Source organism: Blastocystis sp. subtype 4 (genome assembly GCF_000743755.1).
Source record: "Blastocystis sp. subtype 4 strain WR1 chromosome Unknown seqid_0128, whole genome shotgun sequence".
NCBI classification, from domain to species: domain Eukaryota; class Bigyra; order Opalinata; family Blastocystidae; genus Blastocystis; species Blastocystis sp. subtype 4.
The window spans coordinates 1-27,455 of NW_014569419.1; the positions used below are offsets into that span (position 1 = coordinate 1).

Below are 27,455 nucleotides of genomic sequence, written 5' to 3' on the forward strand. Positions count from 1 at the left end.
ATGATGCCAAGGCATCAACTACATACGATGAAAAAAGGAATAATGTGAACGACAATCTATCCAGGGGGTTCAGATTTGATATGGCATGTGTTCAGCAAAAGACAAGGGGCTCAATTTGTACCCCATATTTCATTCATTCTCTTGTTCTACCATATCTTTGATGTTAGTGCCTTCTGGGAATTCTTTACAGTACTGTGTTGGAGCTAACAAACATTTTTGGTGAAAAGCTCAGGATGCGGAACGATTCCCTCCTTTAAGAATATGAACAAGGACAAATGGGCCTATACATTAGAGTGGAAGAGGATTGATGCCTTCGTCTATGTAATTGTCGTTTTGGTACTTATCTGTGTTTCCACGTGTTTGATATGGACGGACCTTCATCACCGCATGCATTCGAAGAACTGGTTCTCTACCGGCAAATGCAGCGAATCGACTATTCTATGTGTTCATTAGATGTGCTCGGATTACTCGGTTCTTTCCTTTGCCGCAGAGATAACAATTAGCTGTAATGTACCGAACGGTTGGATTGCTTTTGGGAATTGCGGTTGTGAATCCCTGCTTTTTCCATGTGTACTGCTTTGAAACATTCTTTACGCGAGGAAATCCGAACATGGGTCTTCCATTCTTCAAGAATTCACAGCGGAGGAAGTAGATGGCTGGACATGGATTCATATATATGAAGTTTGGATGATATGTGACTTGGTGATTGTCTATTCCCAAGTCATATAAAGGATACATGCCATTCCCTCTCTCCATATCAAATAGTAATTGCTGGTATTCATCAGCAGTTAGCCAGTGATCTGGAATCACGTATTGACTCATTTCTGTTGTAGAAATGGGTAATTGCAGTTGAGTAGCAGTTTCTTCCCATGTATGGTTCTTCTTTTCGTAGCTATCTTTTTCTGGTTCAATTTCCATTGAGTACTCCTCATTGCCAGAATCGTCATCACAAGATTGTGGACTATTCATGGGTACGGGAAATAGATCAGGTATGATTGCAGGAACCATGATACCGTTTGTCGATTCCACTTCCATATCAGTTTCCTGAGGTTCTTTCTCCGCTCCTGTATCCCACAACACGGAGGGCAATTCAATAGAGGTATCTTTCTTGGGTAGCTCGTTGGAAAGATCGGTTTGCATAGGCTCAGAAAGACCAAACGACGGAAAATGGCCCATACATACTGCTTCCGGATCCACACTACTTTTGTTTGAATTCATAGATAGGGTCAAAGGAGATAGAAAAGTAATCATAGGATCTGGTTCTGGGAGATCAAGAGGAAAGAAGTCATCAATAACTGGATGATCATAATTGATATCTTTCGTGTCCAGAGTTGCTAACAGATCTGTATTTAGGAACGAATTATCCGCACTAGATAATTCACTTGATGAATCCAATAGTCCTGTAATCGAAAGATAATCTAGAAAAGGTTCTGTAGGCTGGTTCTCTGAAGGAGTAACCGATTGAAACATACCGTTGTTAATGGAAACCACAGGATCATCAGTAAGAAAAGAATTAAAAGACATGAATTGATATCAAACAAAGAAACAGACAAAGTATGTTCATTGTAGCACAAATATCCCCAGGGGATAAGGATCATTGAACCAAACACCATAAGAGATGATTAATGAACTAAAAATCACAATTATCAACCACTGAGCCATGAGATAGATTGCCAGTAAAACCTATGTGTTCAAGGGGTTACTACTTTTTGGACAAATTAACCTTTCGCTATTGTACGAATGGTGGTAGCAGTGCTGCTATTCGGTATTCTTGTGTGTCTGTGATGATTCGTGTAGAGAATGGATGAAGAAGAATTTGATCGATTTCTCGAAAAGTAATCCTCAGTTGAAGGTTGTAACATCTGTTGTACCTAACCGACACCCCATTCTTATTGGAGAGTACAGTACTCCTCGACTTTCTATGTGTAATAGCTAGAAAATGGTCTTTCAAGACAAATTTGCGTAAAGAATATGAGTCAAAAGGACATTTGGGAACACGTAGTATGTGGTTGCTTGATATTAGAATAGGTGATGGAATTGAGAAATACAAATGGACATAAAGTGTCAAAGGTAACTCAGAGCGTATACACAAATAATCCTTCGTATCAAGGAGTATTTGATGATTATTTACGTACAGATTCGATTAAGGTTAAGCAAGTTCCAAATTGGATTGTTTAAGAAAACAAACAAAGCAAGCTCATGACTTGAAAACACGAGTTTATTGCAGTGTTGCTAGCTTCTCCAGGATATCATTAATAACAGATTTCTATTCTTATATTCCCCTTCTACACCTACATCATGTCTTGAGAGACAGAGCTGGCCACAATAACGGAGCACTTGTTCTACACTGCTCTTCTTTGCATAGCCAGCTAGTGCTGTTATTACTTTACTCAATTCGTTTAGATCAGCTCCAACTGTCCAGCCCGCACTACTTAATGATATACGAAACTCTGGAAGATTCAGTTTCACCTTCTTGTCTTTTGTCACATAGATGTGTTTCAAATCCAAAGATCCGTAAGGAAGATCAGATTGGTTGTAGACATATCGTACTCCATACAGCATTGCCATCGCAGCATCAATAAGGAAACTATCATCCACCTCTCCTTTGACAAGGAATACATCGAGTGATTCTCCTCCATATTCTTCAAGAATGCAATCGCGTCCTCCAATTCTGGAATACCCTATAAACTACAAATAACGGATAAGATTCGATCCAACTTTAAGAATGCTAGCATGTGACAATCGCTGTAAGAACTCTTTCTCTGTAAGCAGTTGACTTGATGATAAACTGGAAATGATGGAATCATATCGAATATGAATTGGATCACTGTTTCCATTCATCTCACACACATCATTTCGACTCGAATCACCAAATCCGACAGAGAAACCCAACTTCAATTGATCACAGGGAATAAACCCATAATTCTAATCATGACAAATCCTAATTAGCCTCACCTCAGTATTGCTAGTTGATTGGAACAGATGTGCTGGTTTAGAAGGCTTCTCTGGCTTTGGAGGTGGTACACTATGAGAACCATGAAGTGATTGGGACGGAACTTGTTGGAGAGCTGAAGGAGGAGTAACAAGTCGTGAAGGAGGAGCTTGATACAAATCGTCCTCTGTGATGAGAGAAGGAGCAGGTCGATTCGGTCGATGTGGTATATCAGATGATGGAAGAGAAGGAGCTCGACGAAGAGGCTTTGCAGGCTGAAGAGGAGGAGCATCACGATGAGGGACCATCGGCTCTTCATCTTCATCTTTATCTTGCTTGGATTGTGTCCTTCGCCAAGAGACAGGAGGAGGAAGAGGAAGTCGAGTTGACTGTGACAGAGATTCAGTTTCATTCAATGGCAGTCCTCTCTCTTCAAATGGAGCTTCTGGTTTCACCTGATCAGGTCCTTCACTAGAGGAAGACTCTCGGTACAAACTTAGTTTGGGTGGCTTTGGAGGAGGCGGAGGAGGCAGTTCGTAATGAGACTCAGATAGTCCCATCAACGCACCTAGATTAGGTTTTGGCGGTATCACTGGTGGGGTACGAATCGATGTTGAGGGAACCTCTGTCTGATTTCCTATTTCTTCTGGTGTTGAGACTTCGCTGAAAGCTGTTGCTTCTGGATTCGAGGTCTCAGCTGGAGCATTCATATCAGATGAAGTCTTCAGACTAAGTTCTGTCATTATAGGTTCTGATTGTTCCTGAGGAGTTCCCACTGCTGATTGGATGGAGGAGGAAGATTCATCAGAATGAATGACATTCTCCATTGAATATTTGGCTGTCATTTCAATTGAATATGTATCCCTTGGAGATGAAGAGATGGATTTAACCTTTTTGCAACAGCAGGAGAGTGAAATGATAATAAAGATCAACAAGAGAAGAATTGAACCTCCTGAAGAAAAAAAGAAGATCCACACAGAACTACAATCTGAATACTCTTCCCACTGGCCTGAAATCACAAACATCAATAAGACCTACCATCAGTACATGTACGAATTGCACGACCAAGACCGAAGGAACAACTACGATACACAGAAGATCTATCATAAGTTTCTGGCCATTCATCTTCTGCATTGCAAACAAGCGCTACGACTCATGTCAGTATCAATTCTATACAATAAATTTCGATTTGAATCGTTTGATTTCGGGTTCTTTCTTTAGGATAGGTTTCTTCTATCGTCACTACATAATCTAGCATTCCTGTTCTTGTTGCAGCATTCCCTGATATGATTCCATCCTGAAAAAAGAGACCTGGAGGTAAATCTAGATAACACATCAGTCTCGTTCCTACTTGGATTAATCGACCAACTCCGATTTACTGAGGACAACTGAGGACATACATAGATATCATCTTGTTGACGAAGTCTGTATTGTGTTAACGAATACAAGTCTGCATTTGAATCAGCTACAAGTCATTCTAAAAGAACGATTGATACAAAGAAATGAACAAGTGTCTCCAGTTCCTAATCCTATAACAGACAACTACATATCAATCATAAACAGTTAACAATACAAGGACTGAAAGCCACAAATAGATCCTGTTCATAAAAACTGTGGATTCAGATACTTGAATGTCAGTTTGAACAATCGTTGGGATCCCAACAAACAAGAAAAATAAAAAGACAATAGTACAATCGTCTCTAGTGACGACGGTGATGGTGACGATGGGAAGAATCACCTGAATGATGATGACGACTTGATGTCAATTGAAGAGACAATACCTACTGTGAATGACTGTGGTGATGCTTAGAAGAATGACGACTACGACTTCGACTGCGTTTCTTCTCCTCTTCTTCATCAGAAGAAGGAATCAGTTGATTGAGTGATGGATCGACTTCTCCATTCTTGTTCAAGAAATTAAAACACTGATATGCCATATGACCCGTTTGACCGCATTTACTACAAACACTTCGAGTTTTCAGTTCCTAAAAATGATCAATGTCTTCAATGCATACATCCGAATCTTCATCACTTCCAGATTGCTTCAAAGAGTTGATATAGTCACGCTTCTTCTGTTCAAATTGTCTTACCTGCTCTTCAGTAATTGAACTCTTTCCCGATATCGCCTCCGTCCAAATTGAAGTAGTTTTTAACAAATTGTCAGTAGGAACCAGATTGTTCCTTGGCATCTGCGAAGGAGACATATATCCATCCATGTGACTATTACAACAAAAATAAAAAAAGAGAGTTCGAAAGAGAAAGAAGAAATGAAAAGTATGAAACAAACACAACCACGATTTCTTGAAAAGAGACTTCAACAGACTACGTTTCCCTCCTTTCTCGCCTCCATTGGAAGGATCTAGATCCTTTCCATTTGATAAGCAGTTGTTAAGACACTGATAAATTAACCGACCATCACTCGTAGCAGCAAAAAATCCAGTATCTACAAATCATCATTTCTATTTGATTTCACCTTCACTATTGAATACCATATGCTTGAACGTTTCTTCACCTGGAATTACGGTTAAAAACTCCATTAGCAAGATATCCAGAACAATACACTCACTCGAGACCAATCCTAAAAGTCATTCTCCTTCTTCAGATCTACCACATAACAGCACATCACGAGATTGAGAAAGAGCGTTTGATATACTAAAGATTAATCATCACCATCACACATCACATGTCATGTTTCGTCTCCACAGCCTTGACAAAATGGCCACAGAAGTCATATTTTATCACTTTGTGAGAACATATCACAAGAATCCCATAAATTGAAATAACCACATCTAGAATCTGTTCCTGGGGAATCATTGCACGTAACTGTAACTGAGATGTGTACACGAGAAGAAGACCTTTGCGTGTTGATTCAGATGTCTCTGAAACTGTAAAGAACCGGTTAAACAGGACTAGACAATCCAGAGAGGAAGAAAACACCATAGAATCATACTCACAAGCAGACGGAATGACTGTAGACGCTATCGGCAGAGTATTCACAGTGAATGAAACAGAACTGGTTGTGTTGGTAACTGTGAGATCGAATATTGAAAGAAGACCAGTCCTATTATGGATACAATCAAACATTCTTACTCTCCATGAACAGCTAAGAGTTCTCGATCTGCTGCCATGGTCAGAATACCAGCATTGAGAAAGCAACGAAGTGATTGAATGGATCCAGGACTCAAAGGATGTGACTTCTCACTCAATGAAGTATTCACTGCCATAATTAGCAATTCACTACTATGATGGGGATCCAAGAAGAGAAGAGGAAGCTACGAATCACAAGAATGAATTGATCGTACTGAAGGATGCATACATAGGAGAGAACAATCATTCTTTGCCAAAAGATCCAGTTCAGTAATACGTTGATTATAATGATTCACATTACTGATTAGATGAAGATGCAAGTCTCTGGTTGATACTGCTATGGTTGTGACTCTCTCTTGACCCTGGTTCCACAATGCAACATGATCAATATGAGTTCGTTGACACTCCCATACCAGAGAAGAGTGAGAAGGAACTAATGGAAGGAACGGAATACCAAACAGATCAACCTTTCGAATCCGAGGACCAGAAAAAGGAGTTCGTTCTGCTACAGGAATCGAAGGAGGATCAAGTTCAGATCGTCCACATGTATACTCAGGTGCTGTGACCACTGTATCACGAACAGAGAGGTTAGAAAAAGGGATTTCATAAATACTAATTCTCCAGTAACGAGAACAAGTTTTAGCAAATACAATTGTAGTGATGATTCCCGCAGGAGTTCGTTGTGAAAGTTCCTCTCCTATTCATAACTTATAATCATCACACCTACGATTACTGATCATTTTCCATGTATTCTCATTTGTGAAATATTCAACAGCATAACAATTCCTATGACGATTGCTGGACTCAGGAAATTGATCTTCCAGAAGGATTTTGACAGAAGAAATGATTGCATAGTCATTACAATCAATCATCAAACGCCAAGGATAGTGAGAAAAAGGTGGCCATGTTAGACAAGTGTCTGGACAAACAATTGTAGGGATTGATGCAGAATCACGGGAATCGTCCGTTCGACAACAATAGATACTCGTAGGATCAAAGAAGCAAGTTGAAGAAGATGCATATTCAGTTGTACCAAGAATCTGCTGCAGGCTGTAAGGAGTAAGAGAGAGAGATGAACCATCATAGTCACTGATCTGATGAATTCGGCAACGATCACCAATCCAAGTACCATTCATTTCTCGATCAATGCTTTTACGATTCGTTTCGAGAAGCATATTGCGTAATGGTCGAGAAGAATTGATTCCAGGACGGCGTTTCGGATGCGACTGATAGAAAAGCATTCCAGGACACTGTCCAAAATGAGCCACTTGAGTGATAATTCCATTACGTGTTTCTATATCCTGAATTGTGGAAATATCAACTTGATCCGAATACGTCATATAATAGAAGAGATTATAGTTCCTCACAGCTTCATCTCCTTGCTGTTTATATCCAAATATCAAATCAATCCACTCACATAGAAGTGTAGTGGCAACTGGTCCTTCCAGACCTTGAATATGACGAGAAATAAGGAGTTCTGGTGTCATTATTCCATCAGAAAGCTGAGGTAATTTCACATCATCAACCTCTTCACCATCCTGTTTCGTTCCAAATCGATGATGATTTCGATTTACCAAAAATTCAGGCGAAAAGAACCACTCGGGTGTTAACTCTTTGATCTCGGGTAACATTTCAAAACAACTTCGGAATGTCACAGGAATGCTGTGGAAAAGGCGGTCACATACATCAAAATGATTATCCTGAAGTAGAACATGCAAAGAAGTGTATGGTTCTTCTCGAAGCAAATAATAGAGAACACATCCTAACGGAGTACTGTAATGAGAACCGTAATAATAGGGAGGAATAATGGATTCCAGAATTTCATCTGCTTGTTCAGCTTCATCAGGATCTTCTTGTAATTCTCGATACAGTTCCATTGAATGTTCATTGTTCTCCATACAATTCTGGAATCGATCGATATAAGCATTCAATCGTTTGAAATTCTGAGCACCCATAGGAAGAGAGAGATCACGATAGTACTTCACATTACTACACTTAGAGCAATCCAACATTCGTACTTTACATCAAAATCAGCTTTGCAATAGTCATTAAATAACCACGGGAATACTGGATATTGTGTGATGTCTTGAAATGAACGTCCAGAAGCCTGGTTGAGGCAAATTAAATAATCAAAGTTACTCATACGATCATTCATCCATAACTCCGTGATACCCCAACGCCGCAAAAAATCTGCATCATCTTCCTCCAGTTTTTGGGCGATTGCAGTTGATGGGAGTACAGAGAGAATGTACGAATACACCATATTTCGCTTCATCTATGGATGATATAAGAAGGAAAAGGAAACAGGATCTGGAAAATAGAGTAAAACACTGTTATAAAAACCGTGGTTATGATAATAGAATTCTAACGCAGATTGCTGACAATTGTAAGTTCGTTTAAATAACATGTTGATATGTTTCAGTGAATAAACTTGAATTTGGGACATTGGAAAAACAGACTTCATTTCTGGAATAACAGTTTCCTCTATATATAATGACAATGAAATACAATCAACCTTGAATGGATTCTGGTTTGGGAGTCACTGTGAAGAAGAGTGATGAATCTCGAATCATGATTTCACCCCATTGTACATCGAATACGCTAATATTCAAGCAGATAACATGAGTAATCAATGAACTATCAATTGAATTACTAAGGGTCTATCTATCAGAATACAAGAAATTACAAACGCATTTGTGATAGTGTCCATACTGGGAGATGACTGAATCCGCTTATAGTGTTTGCTTCCACTTGATTTCAATTCCCAGCTCTCTTCAGCCACATTATCCATACTCTTCATTGTATTCTCTGTTGACATTTCATTCCGACTCACTCGTGCACGTTCATATTCCTGGGTTGGTGGGATCACACGTCGAATCTTCCTTCGTACTCCATGAATATCCATATGAGGATCGAGAACGTAGTACGTACAGCGCTGTAAGTACAGCTCCTTTGATTCCAACTTATGCTCACGATATCTCTGACTGAAATAACGCCATGCCATTGTTCTACTTCGGAAGTAATTCTCCAGAGTTTCTTGCCATGTGCGTCGCTTCAGTCGTTGTGCAGATACAGCCAACTCACATTTGAGTTTGTTATTTGTGACAAATTGTTCATAAACAGGTCCCGTAATGTTTTTCAAATTACTCACTCGATTGGTAACAAATTGGTATGTTTGATTGGTAAGATGTTTTCGAGCATAAGTGGCTACTGGATACAATGACATGACATTCTGTCCAAACTGGACTGTTGTTTGGAGAATAGAATCATTGATATGAGAAAGGAAACCAAGTGTAAGTAATGGAACTGGAATGTAATCAGTATGCTATGGGTCAAAATGAGTGGAAATCATGTTACAGTAGGTATAGAGAGAAGATCTGAGAAGACTGGATTCGACAGCAAAGTATCACTCAATTGGAGACATTCACTCTGAATGAAATTCATTAAGACATCTCCATCTTCTGTTCGGTTTTCAATAACTATGAAACAATCTCGCAGAACGACCAGATATGAACAAACTATCATTTGATATTGCTCACTATCCTCGCTGTAAGCATTTAGAATAAGTCGCATACTCCGTTGTAGTGACAAAAGATGTTGAATTCGAGTTTCCAGTTCCTTCTTCGCATCCCAGCATTCACGATATATTTGTCGATAGAAGACTGCACTCAAGAGTTCTAGAAGAGAGGAGTCAGTATCTGTTGTGAATTCAATAAGGTTCTCTGCTAATGGTACCAACACACCAACCACATCAAAACATTCCATTCCATCCATGAATAGCAACTCATCTCGGATACTCTGAGAGATAGCATCACTCTGAATCATAGGACTTAGTGTCATATGTAATAATCCAGAGTTCATAGAATCATGAATCCTGTCTTGCGGAAATGAGAGATAGATTGATGGGACTTGAGGATGAGATTCCCCTTTCTCATCCATCTTCTCAGTATCACGATCAGATTTGACATTCTTCATATCAGAAGAATGCTTGAAAAGTGATTTGTCAGGATGAGAACGTACTCGTCTTGATAAAGGAGGAATCGAATCTGATCCTGTCATGAGTTCCACACTTGGTTTCGATGCTGGATCTCTTGCCAATTGATGCTGAATAAGCTCATGAAAACGCAATTGAACTGATTCTTGACGATTCAGTACTTCTAAAACAACAGCCAGAAGAGTTTCCATATTGGCCAATCGCCTCTTAGAAACCACATCCACACTGATCACACGTGTGAAGATACTTGAGATAATGTCACTAAGGAACTGATAAGCCTCTTGAGTAGGGAACGTAGAGACAACAAAAATTACGAAATACGATAGATTGTCAGCAAAGGTAGTCGATTCAATATCATTGAACAACAGTAAAGAGAGTATTTCTTGAATAATTGGAAACAGTACTATAGTATGAAATCCAAAAACTGTCCTTACATTGATCATGTTGAAAACGGAGAAAAAGAAGAACCAATTCTTTCAGAATTCCTTGATAAATAAGAATCTGATGACTTTGAGAAACACGGGAATCATCTGATTCTTGGCCAATAGCTTGCATCAAATGGTTTGTATCCTCTGTGATATAGATTTTGAATTCCAAAAGAAACCCAAGAATCCGATCTATATCAACCAAATATCGTATGCAATGGATGTAGTGAGGAAGAAGTTTCGGATGAATGTAAAGAACAATAGAAGAAATCTCATTCAATCCACCATCATTCTGTTTACGATTCTTTCCTTTTAGCCAATAGTTTAGGAGTGTTACTAAATTGGCATATTCACCCAAAGCACTATTGGTATTAGCATCATAATCACGGTTATCCAAACATACTAAACATCGATAGAACATGTTATAAATGAGGTCTGTATTGGTTATCAATGGATCTTGTATCTTATGACGATTTGTGATGATGATATACAGAATATACACAATGAAATTCAAAGTTTTCAATGTTAAACATCTCTATGGATAAAAAGAAGCTGGGGAGAGTACAGTATCCTGAGGAGATTCACCAGATACGACTTCAGATGACAAATCTTGTTGTAAGGATGGAACTGATATCAAGTGATCCAAGAGAATGATAATTGCATTCATTGCATTGTAGTCTATCAATTCTTCAGACAAATGAACATCAGAAGAGTTATCAGAAGCATAATGAGTTTGAAGAAATGCAATGAAACCACTAATATGAGAGAGAAAGGATAATGATACGATAACTGAATCATAGGATAAGAGTTATGAAGAATAATTTCAGTCATATGATCATACACAGCATGATAAATTTCATTCTTAACTGCTGCTGATTCTGCATTTGTGATATAGAGAAATAACAGAGGAGTGAGAGTATCAACATAACAGATAGAGGCAGTAACCACACAACTCAAATACATCTGTTACTAAGACAATGAATAGAATGCTACTCGAATAGATACAATGGATGTGAAAATCATACCACTGTATGGAGTTGAGAAGAGTGTATACAGTCTATCATGAAACTCAACTGCAAGATCTGATGACAATTTCTCCCAAAGGAGTGGATCGAATATCACATGTGTTAAATACTCTTTGATAACCATTCTATCAGGAGTATGATCAAAGAGAATCAACGTCCTTACAAAAGAACATAATGATTCAATCATAGAAGAAGTGATAAGTGATCCTTGAATATCATGGAAGCATGATGATAGCAGATTCATTAAATCATTATCATAAACGCTGATCAACAAAGATGGATCGATGCGAAAGAGTAATTCAAAGGATTGAAGGAGTGTTTGAAGGAGAGTCACATGAACTAATGGTTATGTCAGTTATGCAAACTCACATTCATTCTTTGGTGACTGCAAGAGAATACTATGAAGACCAACAAGCAATCGGTGATGAGGATTCTGTTCCAAACTAGAGAGAGACGTGAAAAATAAACACATACATGAAGGGAAGGAGAGACGAACAGACAACAAAAGGAGCAGTTCCTCGATCCATCCTATACCAGCGACGATTTCCTTCTATTGGCACACTCGATATATTATCGCGAGTAAACTCAGTTGTTCCTCTATTGACAAGGGCACAGAAGCATCCGTTCTACATCTAATCGCAAAAAATCATCTCAAACAGACATCGATTCAAAGTTCACTCGAAGAAGCTGGATGATTTGATCATCTGAATCCAGACACATTCGTTCAGGTCTTAACATTCCTTCCGCAGGTTCCAAATGAGGAGGCAATTGTTCCGTCTGATAGAAATGAGGACCCAGTGTGCATCTGATCTTAACATCTACGTAAAAGACTTACTGTCTCGATAACGTGCGTTCATCCAATGTGCCCTGAGAGATCGTGAGATTATTCACCACAACACCCGAAGTCAAGCTCTCTCTTTGCAGAATAGGATTCGCTCGCTCTTTGGAATACACCGCTTTTTGAGAATAAGAATTAGAATCTCCAATCACAAAGACAGATTCTCCTACTGTGAATGGATAAAGGATATCAGATTGACTACATAGATAGTTATCAATATATAAGCAAGTATGAGTAGTAGAGGAGAAGGAGAGAGTGAGTAAGAAGCCATTCTTTTCAAGAAGAGAATCAGGAATAGGAAAGAGAATAGGAAGTACATATCGTGATCTTTGAGAAGAAGATCTGATATTGATCATACAATCATAAAGTACCCTTGAAGAGAACGAATTTCTATACTTACGAAATGATGTTTGGAGGATTGAGTAGGACAGATCAAGCCAATCTATCTAAGATATGTACAACATTCATACTGTCATGTGGAATTCCTTGTTAGAACAAGATAAAAGCGGAATTGTACACTCAACAGAAGTTGGAGTGTGTAATGAGACCAGACTCAACCACAATTGAATCAATACACTATAAATCAAACTAAAGAACTGTTTCCAACGGTTTTGAAGTATCCAAAGTCAAAGCACCAAGTTGAAGACCTGATGATAACAGATTCGTTGTCCCGAAAAACAACCCACCAGATGTTATTGGGGTAGAAAAGTGATTCCTTAACTCCTTTTCAACCAACTTGTTGAAGAGAGAATAAAGTTCAACAGCAAATTCTATTTCTCAGATAAATCAAAACAGTATCACCATTACAAGTGAAATAGGTTTCAAAAATGTCGAAGAATTGTGCAACATCCTTTGGAGACAAGATATTTGATTCTAAAGTATTACAGAACTTCTCTTGCATTTCTATATCCATTCCTGACCAATTTTTCTGAGCATAGGAAAGGAACTCTTCCAAATCCATCCCTATTCAATCATATCTAAGTAACACAATTACGACTTTCCTGGAACATCTTCAGAATGGATGAAGATTCAACCTATCGAGTAAAGATAACAATCAACACCTACAATCGGATCTGTAGATCCTTGGATATCTTCCATAGACAATAAATAGATATATTAATATAGAGAATATAGAGGATGAATCCCTGTAATCAAGACTCCAAAAATCGGTGTGATTCTGGATGCAGAAACAGATTCGATTTTACGGTACCTATGAAACCCCATTATTGAAAACAACAGATAATGAAGACCTACTGGATTGTTTGCGCGCTGTTTTTGTTTATGATGGTATCTGCAGAATGGGAAACTGTAGATTGTGCTGAAAAGTCCGTTGTAAAAGCCATCAATGTATGGTTCCGAAAGGTTGGTAATCGTTAGTACGCAGAAACAAAAATCAAGGAGTCACTTCCTGAAACTATTACCTATCATGTGGATCATGCTATTACATGTAAGAAGGAAACCATTGATTCTACTACCTATTATGGTTTAAGCCTTCACGGACTGGACACTACCCTTAAGTATTATGTATTGAACTCGATATCTTGTCATATGTAGGTTCACAATGTTGTTACTCATCTTACAATGACTGGTGATTATGTTCTTGATTCCAAGATCCTCGTAGCTAGTAAGAGTCTTTCAGAAACCCAGAAGTATCCTTGGGAAGGAACTCTATATTAAGGCATTCTGATTCTCTGCTACTTCGACATGTAATCAATGTTGTTTGTTACCAAAGTGAATGCCATGGCATTGTGGTTACTTTTGTTGTCGAATTCGATCTATATACTTTTCATTTTCATTGAAACATGACCTAAACATACTCTTGGCAATGGAACACTTTGAATCTGGAATGGAAACAATAGATCCAGAACAACTTTATATTGTCTCAAATGATCATTCTACAGTTTCTCCGCTATCTCCTGTAGTCTTAGAGCATCCTTCTTCGAAAGTGGTTGCTTCCGAACTAAAAAATGTCCAGACCTATACCGATCCTCTAATGATTTCGTCTCCTGTATGTGTTTCAGAGGATTCTCTCGTTAGTGTTGAGATTCCTAGTCCGCACTCCTCTTTTATTGGTGATGTGTATATTCCTTCAACTCTTCAGTTTAGTAAAAAGCAGGACATTGGTGAGATTGGTGAGTCGGAACAACCTAATGCCTACGCTGTTGTCGTGGACGGTGGTTTGAATATAAATGAAAAAGAAAGACAAAAGGAGAGAAAGTTGCTGATTCCCGAGATTACTCAGGAGTCGTCAGTATTAATTGAAACAACAACAGCATTCTTTTCAGAGTCAGTGACAGTGAATCACATGACTATTGAGTATGGTACTTGTAATAAGCGCTCCCTTACAACTGTAAATTTATCGGATTTTCCCTCTCTTATCTCGTTTACTGTTCGTAGTTGCTCTTTTAAGCATACAGAGAAGTGTCATCTTGTGAATTGTCCCAAACTCAAGTGTGTGAGTATCGAGGAAATGTGTTTTACAGTTTATAGACAGAGCAGTGATGTAATAACGGGAAAACAGAATACAGAATTTCTTGTGGAGAATTGTCCAAAACTAAAGGAAATTTCAATTGGACCGTATTCATTTTATGAGTACACAAAGTGTACATTCCGTACTCTACCATCTTTAAGAAGATTGACATTTGGGAAATACAATGTTGATTCTTGTAACTTTGCTTCTTGTCCTATGTTAGAACTAATTCGTTTAAAATGGATAGAAATCTAAAGAATAGAATTGCCTAGATTGAAAGTAGTTGTTTTTGGCTCTTATTCTTTTTATCATTGTTCTTATCTCATAGTATACTGTAATGGATTCGAATTGAAGTGATAAGTAGCAAATCCTCAATTATCCAAGTTGATGATCAGTGACCATTCCTTCTCAGGTGATTCTGATAGGCTTCCAATTCGTGTAATAGGTAGAATCTAACAGATATATGAAAGGATAGATGTGACCTCCATCAATATGTTCCTTGTTCCTAATAACTGGTCATATCTGAAATACACTGTAGATGAATCGGATTCAGAAATCTCTACCTCAGAAGAAGAACCTCGGAAAAGTATACTTTGTACTGTACAGTCAAATGTTTAAAACAAACACGTCATTCTTCAGTAACTGTACACAATTCTACTGGATTGATTGAAACAGAATCCGTGCAATTATCCGTCTTGTAAATGCCTACCAATCGATCTGCCAATTCAAACATATTATTACGAAGTGAAATCACGATAAACTGAGCATTTTTCGTTCGTTCTTTGATGTAATGAGCAACAATACTCACATTTCGGAAATCAAGGGCAGCATCAATTTCATCCATCACATACAATGGAGTTGGTTTATAATGATGTAAAGCAAAGACTAATGCAAGAGATGATAATGTCTTCTCTCCTCCACTCAAATTGCTAATATTCTTCCATGACTTCTTTGGTGGACGGACACTAAACACAATACCTTCAGAGAATGGATCTAATGAATCCACTAATTCCAACTCAGCATCTCCACCAAGAGTAATCATTTGGTACATTTCCTTCAACTTCAGTGTGATTGTATTGAATCCATCCATGAACTCTGTGAGTCGTTGCTTACGCAAATCATCAAACTCCTTTCTAACAGTATCTCGTCGTGTTGTCACATCATCCAATTCCTTCTCTCGTAATTTGTATTCTCTATCCTTCGCTCTGAATCTACCAATCATTCTTCTTATCATTATGCTACTCAGATATTGCACTCAGATTCACATTCTTCTTCAGATTATCCTTCTCTGCTTCTAATCGCAATATATTCCTCTCAATACGAGTCTTATCAATACTTGCTAAACGTTCTCTTGACACATCAGGAATGATTCGATAGGCAGGATCCGATCGAAGAGTTTCTTCTTCCATTCCATTCTCTCGATGTTCCTCCTCCATTCCATTCTCCCGAGATTCTTCCTCTTCATTCTCTTGAGATTCTTCCTCCATATGACCTTCAGCCAAGACAGGATCATCCTGATCATCCAATTCTCGTGTGTTTTCCCAAGTCTTCTTACGAAGTGTTTCAATTTTCTTCACCCAAATCTCTCGTTGTTTCTCTAACTCTTCTAACTGCTTCGCCAGACCAGCACAACATTCCTCCAACGTTCCTAGAGCAACTTCAGTCTCACCATTCTCCTTCTTAAGTCTCTCATAAGCAGTAGTGGCTGCATCCATCTCCTTCTGCTTACCAGCTTGGGATTTTTGGGCTAATTCGAATGCTGCCAGCAACTGAGCTGCTTCTTTTTCAATCAACTCAAACTGAGTCTTTGCAGCTTGAATTGCTTGTTCAGCATCACTCACATCCTTAGCAAGACGGATATTCTCTTCCTCCAGTTGCTTGATTGCTTTGTGTGTGGCTCGTAACTTCACCTTTGTGGAACTAATTTCCTTTTGCATGGAAGCGTGTTGATCTGCTGTAGCTTTCAATTCTCGACGACGCTTCTGAATGGCTTCACCACCTACCAGTTCGATCTCCTTATCAATCGCTTTGATTCGATCTTCATATGATTTAATCTCTGATTGAAGTCCTTTCAATTTGATCTCATCGTGACCAATCTCTGACTAACAGTCATTCGTCTTACTAACACATACTTCAAGTTCAATACAACGCTGTTGATTCTTTGCTGCTGATTCGAGTTCAGTCATCAAAGCACGTTGTTCATCAGCTCTCTTCTCGACAGTAGATCGTAATGAAGTCACATCAATGTCCAACTTTGATATCTCGAGCTGTAGTTTTGGGAGTGATTCTTCAAGCTCCTGAATACGACTCTAATGATCAGAACTTCAATCAACAACCACCTTCATTTCAGTAAACGTTTTGCGTATCTGATTATATCGCTGTTCCAACACATTCACAGCACCTACTAACTCTTCCATACTCTGCTGTATCTTCTCCTCTCCTAAGGATGATCTCTTGTTCTTATCCTTCAATTTCATTGATCCGTGAGATTGTTTCACACCTCCTCCAGACATTGTTCCATTCAATTCAATCAGCTGACCTGACATTGTCACGACACGATAACGAGCATGCCCTTTCTCCTTAAATGCAATTTTGGATGCCTAGATAAGAGAGAATGAGAAAAGAAACCTGATCAATAGATGAGGTCACGAGTGTATCAGAAAAAGCAAAATAGAATGCTGGAAGCAACTTCTCGTCAAATACATGAATCAAATCAAAGAGACGTTTGGAGTTAGGAGGACAAGTGAATGGAGTTTGCATTCGACGAACATATCGTCTTTACATCAATGAATCAGTCTATACGTACTGCATTTCCTCTAGAATAATGAAACGAGAACGGCCTGCATTGTATTTCTTCAAGTACTCCACACACTGACGTGCAGCAAGGGAGTTTTCAACCACAATATAATTTAGAGCTGGACTGGCTGTGCTCGCTGCTACATCATACTGAGCGTCTATCTCTGCTAAATCTCCTAATCGTCCATAGATCTTGACTGAGGCCAATTCACCATCTAGGAATCATGAGATCATCGAGGAATCACTTGGTTGTGATGCACGAAGTAATGTAGCTAGAACTCCTCGGCGATTCTGCAGTTCAGAGGCTGTACGCTTTTGTTCAGAGAGCTATCGATCAATGGTCATCCAAGATCAAACTTGTCCTAACTTGATTCGACGTTCTTGTTCAATCGAATTCAGTTCCTTCTCGACCTCTTGCTGCTGCTTTCGGGTTTGTTCCAATTCTGCTGTCTACATATCGTAATCCACTCAAATCCTCACTCCATTCTCATACGCAACCTTCTTTTGCTCCAATTCCACTAACTTCTTGTTTAACTACACTTCAACATGGTTCTCATTTCAACTTCAGTTGTTAGTGATTCAATCGCCTCCTTCACAGTCGTCAAATTGGATTCCAATCGATCACGTCGAGAAGTCATTGTATCTAACTCCGTACGTTTCTCTTGCAATGCAGAATCTTGCATAGCAAATCGTTCTCGTAAAGGATGTAATGATGTCTAGTGATTATGAATTATCATCCGTCTCATACTTCAATCTCAGTTCGACGTTCTTTCAATCGATTAATCTCCTCCTTATACTTCGTTAATACTTGAGACAATTCCTCTTCCAGTTTCTCTTTCTTCTCCATCACAACAACAACATCTCTTTCCAATCGAGTCAAATTAGCTTCCATTGTTACTACACTCTTCTCCTTTGTTTCTTTCTCTTCCTCATTTGTCTTACATTTGCCTCGTAATCTCTTCAAATTTGCTTTCTGGGCCTTCATATTCTCATGATATTGGATATCTTTCCTTTCATAAGCATCATATTCATCTTTGCAATGCTGTAATTCTTTGTTGATTGCTTCATATTCCTCATTCACTTTCTTCCGTTGTTCTTCCATTGCTTTCAGTTGTTCTGTATTTGCTGTTAGTTTGGATCGAAGTTCATTTAGCTTATCAAGTGAACTTGAATTTGAATGACGAATCTCTTCTTCTTCCTGTGTACTTTCATAGAGATAATATTGATAGAGAAGAGCTTGTTCACGAGCTAATTCACGTTCCTTGTTCAAATACAGGTCTGCTTCCTTCTTACCTATTTCCAGAGTATTTCGTTCTTTTTCAACAATCTAGGATTAATCATATCATCAATTATCACTTTCACGCGATTTAATACTTCACCGCGGGAATCATTTAACTTTTCAACTTCCACTTCCTTTGCTTCAATAAGTGGTACATATTTGGCACTTCCAATAATATCCTCCAAGTACTCTAATAATCCCTCTTCACTATCACTGGTTCTCTATAAATGAACTATGAATCCCATTTCCACTTTTGGTTTCATCAGAGAAATTTGTTCGACTTCGCCTTGAAGGATAAGGAAACGATTGTTGTCCAGATCAATTCCTCGCTTCTTTAGTAGAGTTGTTACTTCAGAAGCATTACTCGCTTTATTGTTAATGAAGTATTTACTAGAGTTATTGAGATAGGCAACACGACTGATAATCACTTGCGAGTTTGGCACAATCGTAAAACTAAAGAAATATCATTCTGTATATCCTACCTGTCACCATCTCCGTCAATAATATCCTCAAAATGAACAGAAACGCGAGCAAACTGGCAAGGAGCAACATTTGCACTATTGTGAATCAGTTCCGAAACCTACGATTGTCACTAAATCTCAACAGGAATTACCCTTTTCAATCGAAGCTTTGATGCACGTTTTCCAAAGACAAAGAGAAGAGCATCGATTACATTCGATTTTCCACTTCCATTCGGACCTACAATTGCCGTAAAGTTCTTATGAAAAGGACCAATTTCCTATAAATGACAAGAACATGAAAACAATCAACTCTCACCCCGGCATACGACTTAAAGTTCTCGAGAACCAGCTTCTCAATAACTAAACGAGGAAGACCCTTTTCGGGAAGATCAGCGTCTAGTTCTGGTGTTTGACTCAACTCTGGTTTCGATGAATTCTCTTCGACTTCCATGAAGAAAAACCAGCGGTGATGGATGATCTGAAAGGCGCAAATTCAAATCCTTGAAACGCCCCAGAGAATACAACTGTGGGGATCCCCAGTAGATGTGGATGGATGTCAGTTAAGTGTAAATAAATAGATACTGCATTGTAGAGCACAATTCAATGAAATTGGGTAAGATGATGAACAAACATAGATCTCCACCAAACTCTGCTGATCACCTTTCTTAGGAGTAAAACTCATTTCAGAACCAAACGAAGTATATCTATTGATCCTTCCAATCCTCACAGAATCAGGTCGTTTTCAGTCATTTCTTCTTCTTTCGAATTTCCAACGAATGAAGGGTCCGAACTACATCCATTGTGTTACCGGTGAAATTAACGCGATTTTGAGTCAGATGAAGCTCAGCACGCGTTACACATCGGGACAACGGTTTTACAAGGAGATACCGATGGTTGTACATGATTTCGTAGTATTTTCTCACTTACTAGCTGGAAACGCCATTAATGCGGACTTTCAAGTCTCTTCATGAGCGAATCAGTGTCCACAACGACCTTGAAGGGCTTGATCCTATGGAATATTTCGGTCCATTCCTCGATTTAGTTGAAAACCCAGAAACACCGTAACCTGCGTGATAATGGAGTGAAATGTAGTGCAGACTTGACGCAGTTGGCATTGTCGTCAATCGACAAATTTATTTTATATGGTTTAGTTACTAAAGATGTGAGTGTTGAATATCGCTTTCTGAGTTCTAGTCTCCTGCTTCTATTGTCGTGATTAATCGTATCGCTAACGCTCTATGCAACTGTAGATTTGAGAGTACATACACGACAACAGAGGAATCAGTATATCAATACCTCTTGGATATTATTCTGAACTGTATTCGTTGTGATGCAGGAATCGATTTAACAAGGAAGCGAGCATGGGCAATTATTGATACTGTTTATAACATGGCATTTAAATGGAGTGTTACTCCTGTGATTGATGAGTGATGGGGATGATGCAATAGTTACTTCAGAAGTCTGCGGTCAATACATTGACTCACATCATATTGACCTTGTTCTCTCGTTTGCGTCATCCAGAGAGTTTCAATTGTGAAATGCCATTACAAGAGAAGGGATCTTTGAGAGTACCTGTTGCCCACTTGAGTATGAGTTCCCATGAGAAGGATTCGAAAGGAACTGAAGCAGGATTGAGTTCACCTGAATCACACTCACCTGAGAAAGAAACTCCAGAGAATGAAACGTCGTGTAATGATACAGCCACTGAAGTGGTGATTACAGAACCAGCTTCTGGACAAGAAGAAGAACATGGTGAAGAAGGAAGTGAGGAAGAAGAAGATGAAATGAGTGTTGATGAAGAAGAAGAAGAATTGATTCCATATGATATCTCTCTTCTTCATCAACTCCTTTCGTTCTTGATATCCCTTACAGATCCCACAAAGTGAGAATATCTCTGTGTTTTCATTCTTAGTCCTTCGTTAGTAACTTTGTCATATGGACTCACAACAATCAATACATTATTAGAAATGAATGGAGATATTCTTGGCAACTATTCATGTCTGGTAGAATTATTACAAGGTTCCTTCTGTAAGTATTTGATTCAAAACAGCCAGTCTGAAGACACGGCTATTCTCACTCTGACTCTTCGTGTAATCTTTAATCTCTTTCAAAGTCTTAAATCATTTCTTAAGGTCCAACTGGAAGTCTTCTTCAATTCTGTTCATATTCGTCTTGCTGACATGTTTGATACGTAAGGATTTACTCAGTTATAGGGTACCTGGATCTCTTCATGATTTCTTACTGAAAGAAGCATCTCTGGAGAGTCTTCTAGACTTCTGTCAAGAGCCCACAGTAATGATTGATTTGTATACGAATGTATGAATGTTTTTCCAATATCAGAAGTAGTATGATTGTGATATTCAATGTACCAATCTCTATGAACGTTTATGTGATTGCTTATATCGGAATTCTCTCCCTCAAGACAAGAAGCCACTTACTTCGATCAATACTCTTGCTTTCCAAGGACTCTTAGCTGTATTTCCACTGTTCATTTCTAATCATAGATTCTCCATTCAATAGCTCAACGATGCAAAGCAAAACATGAGGATCATGAGATTACTGATGCTCATACTAATATTCTCCGAAGACGACACCGAAAGAAGATCCTTCATGAATTTGCTCTTATTTTCAATGCAGGATTCAAGAAGGATGATTGGATTGACTATGCAATCGTACTAGTCTTGATATACCTTGATCCCTAGAAACAGAATCTCATATCTTCTAAGGAGGATTTCCAAGGAATTGCTGAACTCTTACGTGAAACAACTGATATTGATAAGACTGTGTTAGGCGAAGCTCTTGCCTACAGTGAAGATCGGAACCCCTTCTTAGCGAAACTTCGTCTTCACTTCATTCGAACGTTCTCATTTACTGATATGCCGCTTGATATGGTTCTGCGGAGTTTCTTGGGAACGTTCCGTATTCCAGGAGAGGCGCAGGCTATTGATCGAATCATGGATGATCTATCTGTTGTCGTGTACAAATTCCCTCGTATTTGTGACATAGATATGAAACAAATCCAGGACCATTTCTGTCATCAGGAGCCTTATTCTCATTGTTGTTTTCATGCCTTCTCTTGAATACAGATCTTCACAATCCTGGAGTCAAGAACCGAATGACCTTTGAGGATTTTTGTCGAAATAACCGTGGGATGAATGATGGTCAAGACTTCCCAACAGATTACCTTCAATATTTGTATGAGAGTATTCGAACACAGGAAATCAAACTCTTATCAAGTGGAGAGAGTCTGGATTTGTCCCATTGGGAGCAAGATATCAATTATCGTGTGAATAAGGTGAGTGAAGCAGTTTTCTCAGGAATCTCAGAGGAATCGGGTGTAGCTGGTGACTGTGAACGTGAGATGTTTCTCATTATTGAATCGAAAGTGAATGAAGTCTGTCAAGTAATGTTTACCACTAGTGAAGACGAACAATTGTTACAGAAGACGATCACTGGAATGAGTGATTATTTGCATGTTGCTCATTTCTTTGATTTGAAGAGTAACTTCTCTTCATTACTCCAATATTGCTCTGAAGTATTACCATCTCTAATCACTCTTACTTCATCTCCTCAGCCACCAACACCATTAAGTGAGAATGAGAGTGTTAGTAACATTCATACTTGGAAATGTGTTCACTTATTGCAGTTCTTTCTTAATAGTGTCTCTGTTTATGCTACAAGTCTTGAACAAGTAGTCTTCTCATTCTGATATCATTATTTAGGAATGGAAAGGAGTAGTTGACCTTCTATTCTGGTTGGATGCACATTCCTTACTTCCTGTATCTCAAACTCTCTTAGATTTGGCAAGTGAAGATAATACTCTCTTCCCAACATTACAAGGAACATGTATACCTAAACAATCAGAAGAACGAGGACTCTGGAATGCCTTATCATCTCTTTTTAGTAGTGAAGTGAATACTCTGAACTCTGAATTACGATCTACAATCCAAGAGACTATTCAAGAGTGTGATATTGAAGATTACTTTACAAAGAGTAGTCGAATGAAAGTCAATTCGTGGATTGTTCTCTTTAAATCGCTCATCTCAAACGATCATATTCATTCTTCAACTTCTGTTGAACGTCTTTCCTCTCTATATACATTGAAACTTCACTGGATGGTCTTATTGTTGAGTAAGAATACAGATCGAATTGGGATGGTGTGGGGACTCGTTATTTCATTCCTGGAAAGAGTTCGCATCACAGCAATGGATCGAGTTGGATTTAATGGATGAGTATCATTCCTAGGACTTCAAATATGTGTTGGAACGTCTTATTGTGGAAACAGCTTCTTTAGCCAACATTATCTTAGCGAAACCCCAATTAGCTGAACAGGCTCTTTCATTACTATCTCTGTTAGAGCCTATTCCTCCACATATTTGTCTTTCCACACGTCGTTGTGCAGCTGTCCTATATCTTCTCCCTTCTCTCTATCCTTCTCTAACGACTCCTACGCGTTGGTCACATGTATTTAACCTCTTGCTGGTTGATGCTACGAACGATATGGCACGTCCACTGGTTTGGCAAGTTCTCTGTCGTTTGCTTGAAGAGAAGAAAGTGAGTGTGATAAATTTTGTTCTTGTTCTCAAGTGCTGTTTGCAAACGAGTCTCTTCTTCTTTCATTCTTTCATTTCTAGTTGATAAGAATCGTGATCCAACATGGGGAAAGCAGATCATTGAGTATATGTCCGTCTTGGTTATGAGAATGATTCTTAGATTCGCTCTGACTACATATATTGTGAGAATGGCTTCAGATTCAATCCATACACCTCAAGAAGTGATCGATACGGTTGATAATATTCCTTCGGTGGACCAATGTTGGCTTCAATGTATCTCAGTACTGCGTTCCTTTGCAGATGGTTCTCTTTGGATGGGTGAAGAGGTGAGATATTCCAAATTGCTTCATATTCAGATTGCTGAATTTGCTGTAGATCGGTTACAGCGTTGTATTCTCCGTCAAGGTGATGGTGTTCCATCTGGAGTAGCATTGTTAAAGTGTTTTGATACGATTATGTTAGGTCTGCTCATTCATTACGGTCGGAATGATCGTGAGAAAAGTTATATTGTTGGAATCTTTGTCTCGACTCTCCTTGCTTCTAGTGACACATTATCAAAACAGCCAGGTTTTTCATCCTACTGGCTTCGAGTGATTGATGCTTTGTGTAAGTATGCTACTCAGGGAGGAAGTCTGAGTGAGACGACGATTGAGCGAATGAAGAATATGTTATTAGTGATGAGGTTCATGATAGGAAAGGGATTAATGTGTAGTGTGGAAGGACGTTTTGAAGTGATGAGTGAAGTAGCTGGACAGAATATTATGGAGGCGACTATGACAATGCTTGACTCGTATTGTCCTTCGATTCGAACCGATCTGGAAGGAACATTCAAGGAATCGGAACGGTCAATGGAGAAGACTCCAGAACCAAAGGAGAAGGTGGAGGAGGGAGTAACAGAGGTATCAAAAGAGGAGGCAAAGGAGCAACTAACAGAAGTACCAATAATTGAAGCAACAGAACAGTCAACTGAAGTGTCAACAATGGAGATTACAGAGCAGCCAACTGAAACGCCATTGGAGGAATGTGTAAAGGACACTTCGGAACCCGTGGCTACAGAAGTGGTTGTTGAACAGAAAGTAGACTCTGTACCTGAGAATCTAACAGAAGAACCAGCAGAACAATCAAACGAACCATCTATTCAAGAGGATGATTTAGTTCATATTATCCCAGATGAAGATCCTCAAGTACAATAATGATCTGTACCTTTAGATTCTTGTTTGTTAAGGAAGAGACTTATAAGATTGCCTTATTGGGCAACAAACACCTTATGTCACATTAAAATCGAATCATCTACTTTTGGAATCGCATCAGTTTGCTCATGATCATTCCCTAATTCTATATCTGCCGGCTCCATATTCATTCCAGAAACCTTTGGATCTCCAGATTCCCGTGGACTCCATGATTCCTTCCTTGCTTCCTTAGAGTCCTCTGGAACAGCTGTTGATGGTTGATTTGTAACCGCTTGCTTATAGAATTCATCGTCAGGAACATATGTGATGTCGTTCTGATTAGGCTCGTCTCCATTACAGAAATACTCAACATGAGCCACTGACTCCGAACTCTCATCTGTCAACAAGCTATCATCATTCAGAATCCTCAGATTTTTGAAGTACCGTTGCCTAGAACGGGCAGAGAGCGAATTCACATCTACTGCACCTTCAGCGATACTATGATGGGAGATACTGGCACTAGGAACTTGGGATATTGAAGGACTTGGAGGAAGTGAACTATCACCCTGACCAGGGATCACCGAGATATTCTCTGTTGTGGGTGTGGAAAAGGGAATAACAGGATGAGATACAGTAGTCTCTTCTTTGGAGGGTGATTGTACGGGGGTGAGATTCACAGCAAGAGTTGGCTCTTCTGTATTCTTGTTTTCTGGAGCAACTGTTGAAACAACAATTGGAGCTTTGAGAACCCTATATGTTAGATGAAGACAAAATACACACGTTTCACGAGGTGGACTGGTTAGAATCTCCAATTTATCTGGTGAAATTGGTTTCAACAACTACAACTCATATTCATAATTAGAGCAGACAAGATCACTTGGTAGGGACATTCGATTCTTCTTCTCTTCGGAAGCAGTATCGTTCGATAGGGGAGGAACAACCACTTGTTCTTGCGAAAAGAATAATGGGATGGAAGACAAAACCACTGTTTGAGTTGAGCTTGCCCTCTTTAAGGCTGTCCGAGCTGGACTGGAATGAGAGGAGTCTTGGTCGATGACATTAACCTCTGGACTCGCATTTCCCACATCCATATTATTCAAATCGAGTACAGGAGTTGAACCATTTCTTTCTTCTTGTCTTGTTTCCTCTGGAGGACTATTGGGATCTACATCAACACATTCAAATAATAACATACCAATCAATTCAGTACAGTTCGAATCTCTTGGTGTTCCATTCTGAAATGAGAGTTCTCCAACTACAACTTCGACTTCTTCTTCCTTCACCGAATCAAAGCAGCCCCTGTGTAATAAAAAATCTCGTTGCGAAGGAGTCCTATTAACTAAGTTCATCAGAAATATCCAACAAGGAAGCCTCAAAAGTGTGCGCTAGATCTTCGAGCATCATAGATAATTTTCGCTACATTCAAAGACAAACCAAATACCTACAAGTCCATTCTCCTCCTTTTCATTCATCCCTCTTTTAATCAGACGTTTCAACAAGCTAGATAGAAATGAATGCTGAGTTCTTTCCTTATTAACGAGATTATGGCTTACTGCCGACTTTTCGGATATGTCTATGTTTGCCTATTTCCGTGATTATTTCGTTATCTATCCAATTTTACGCAACATATGTGGTATTAAGTGATAGATATCAATATCTATTTTATAGAAGAATACTTGAAATCAGATCAATTTGTTTGGAGAATGAGATAAGGAGCCATTAGTATTACGGTTTTATAGTATCATTCCATATCCCATTCATATTTCTTGTTAACTGTCTTGAGGTAGTTCCTTGATTCTTCACAAGGTGAATGATAGATGGCTTGGCTCTCACTTCAATTCCCTTCTACGGTACTCATTCATAAATGATCTAATCAGAACCTCACAAGGCAGACACTCCTATAGAATCCAGTAGCGAATTTAGAAACAAAATCATGGTCTTCAGAGCCTCGACAAACTGACCTTCTGTTAAGAAGGCATTTCTAGCTGATTGACAAGTGATATAATTGAAGAAGAATGAAAACAAAAATCTAGAAGATAGAAAGCCATAATGCAATAAAGAATTCCTAGATACCACAACACAAGATTGTGAAGTCATTCGGTTTCTGGAGTCCAGAATAACTCCTGATTTCTTCAAGAAGCATTATTGCTGAACATGAAATGTTTAGAGGACGCAAATAAGCACAAAGTTATAGAGACAGAGCTGCTCCGTTTGCTTGAGGGTGTTAAGTATTATTGGGGATTGTTGTTGATTGATAGAGATATTGGTGATTCTACCTCACTAGTAACATATATGATGGCATTTATCGAACAAAAGCAGGGTTCTATGGACTCCATTCGGCAAAATCTGATTAAGGATACCGAAATCTTCCTAACATCTGGTATATGATTCTTGTGATCACTTATAAGTAGATGCCGAGCGAGTTG

The 27,455-nt window shown here is 38.8% G+C and overlaps 10 protein-coding genes across 10 annotated transcripts; 6 read left to right on the top strand and 4 right to left on the bottom strand.

Moving 5' to 3' along the window:
- Nucleotides 1-438: 438 nt before the first annotated feature.
- On the bottom strand, nt 439-1,524 carry JH06_2113 (hypothetical protein; the record flags this gene model as incomplete). The annotated part of the gene is made up of 1 exon (XM_014671870.1): nt 439-1,524. The coding sequence occupies one exon, from the start codon at nt 1,522-1,524 to the stop codon at nt 439-441; it is 1,086 nt and encodes a 361-aa protein (XP_014527356.1).
- Nucleotides 1,525-1,685: 161 nt separating this feature from the next.
- On the top strand, nt 1,686-2,178 carry JH06_2114 (putative mitochondrial ribosomal protein; the record flags this gene model as incomplete). The annotated part of the gene is made up of 4 exons (XM_014671871.1): nt 1,686-1,765; nt 1,798-1,904; nt 1,937-1,998; nt 2,029-2,178. The coding sequence occupies 4 exons, from the start codon at nt 1,686-1,688 to the stop codon at nt 2,176-2,178; spliced, it is 399 nt and encodes a 132-aa protein (XP_014527357.1).
- Nucleotides 2,179-4,917: 2,739 nt separating this feature from the next.
- Nucleotides 4,918-5,746, bottom strand: JH06_2115 (hypothetical protein; the record flags this gene model as incomplete). Its single annotated transcript, XM_014671872.1, has 6 exons — nt 4,918-5,022; nt 5,104-5,152; nt 5,228-5,375; nt 5,406-5,510; nt 5,541-5,584; nt 5,616-5,746. 6 exons carry the CDS (start codon nt 5,744-5,746, stop codon nt 4,918-4,920), a joined length of 582 nt encoding a protein of 193 aa, XP_014527358.1.
- A 458-nt stretch (nt 5,747-6,204) lies between these two features.
- Nucleotides 6,205-8,294, bottom strand: JH06_2116 (hypothetical protein; the record flags this gene model as incomplete). Its single annotated transcript, XM_014671873.1, is given in 3 exon segments — nt 6,205-6,716; nt 6,747-7,998; nt 8,013-8,294. 3 exon segments carry the CDS (start codon nt 8,292-8,294, stop codon nt 6,205-6,207), a joined length of 2,046 nt encoding a protein of 681 aa, XP_014527359.1.
- A 5,291-nt stretch (nt 8,295-13,585) lies between these two features.
- JH06_2117 (hypothetical protein) lies at nt 13,586-13,978 on the top strand (the record flags this gene model as incomplete). Its single annotated transcript, XM_014671874.1, is given in 3 exon segments — nt 13,586-13,663; nt 13,679-13,825; nt 13,856-13,978. The coding sequence occupies 3 exon segments, from the start codon at nt 13,586-13,588 to the stop codon at nt 13,976-13,978; spliced, it is 348 nt and encodes a 115-aa protein (XP_014527360.1).
- A 58-nt stretch (nt 13,979-14,036) lies between these two features.
- On the top strand, nt 14,037-15,026 carry JH06_2118 (hypothetical protein; the record flags this gene model as incomplete). Its single annotated transcript, XM_014671875.1, has 1 exon — nt 14,037-15,026. The coding sequence occupies one exon, from the start codon at nt 14,037-14,039 to the stop codon at nt 15,024-15,026; it is 990 nt and encodes a 329-aa protein (XP_014527361.1).
- A 373-nt stretch (nt 15,027-15,399) lies between these two features.
- Nucleotides 15,400-19,758, bottom strand: JH06_2119 (hypothetical protein; the record flags this gene model as incomplete). Its single annotated transcript, XM_014671876.1, has 16 exons — nt 15,400-15,982; nt 16,014-16,873; nt 16,904-17,080; nt 17,108-17,371; nt 17,400-17,547; nt 17,578-17,782; nt 17,813-17,894; nt 17,925-18,017; nt 18,048-18,101; nt 18,131-18,283; nt 18,316-18,894; nt 18,924-19,067; nt 19,098-19,299; nt 19,329-19,426; nt 19,460-19,585; nt 19,624-19,758. 16 exons carry the CDS (start codon nt 19,756-19,758, stop codon nt 15,400-15,402), a joined length of 3,903 nt encoding a protein of 1,300 aa, XP_014527362.1.
- A 325-nt stretch (nt 19,759-20,083) lies between these two features.
- Nucleotides 20,084-20,738, top strand: JH06_2120 (protein kinase; the record flags this gene model as incomplete). Its single annotated transcript, XM_014671877.1, has 4 exons — nt 20,084-20,200; nt 20,238-20,288; nt 20,350-20,469; nt 20,502-20,738. The coding sequence occupies 4 exons, from the start codon at nt 20,084-20,086 to the stop codon at nt 20,736-20,738; spliced, it is 525 nt and encodes a 174-aa protein (XP_014527363.1).
- A 536-nt stretch (nt 20,739-21,274) lies between these two features.
- On the top strand, nt 21,275-22,387 carry JH06_2121 (guanyl-nucleotide exchange; the record flags this gene model as incomplete). Its single annotated transcript, XM_014671878.1, has 5 exons — nt 21,275-21,489; nt 21,521-21,623; nt 21,654-21,782; nt 21,812-21,979; nt 22,010-22,387. The coding sequence occupies 5 exons, from the start codon at nt 21,275-21,277 to the stop codon at nt 22,385-22,387; spliced, it is 993 nt and encodes a 330-aa protein (XP_014527364.1).
- A 921-nt stretch (nt 22,388-23,308) lies between these two features.
- JH06_2122 (hypothetical protein) lies at nt 23,309-25,053 on the top strand (the record flags this gene model as incomplete). Its single annotated transcript, XM_014671879.1, has 5 exons — nt 23,309-23,521; nt 23,553-23,865; nt 23,942-23,984; nt 24,021-24,527; nt 24,573-25,053. 5 exons carry the CDS (start codon nt 23,309-23,311, stop codon nt 25,051-25,053), a joined length of 1,557 nt encoding a protein of 518 aa, XP_014527365.1.
- Between the last annotated feature and the right edge of the window lie 2,402 nt (nt 25,054-27,455).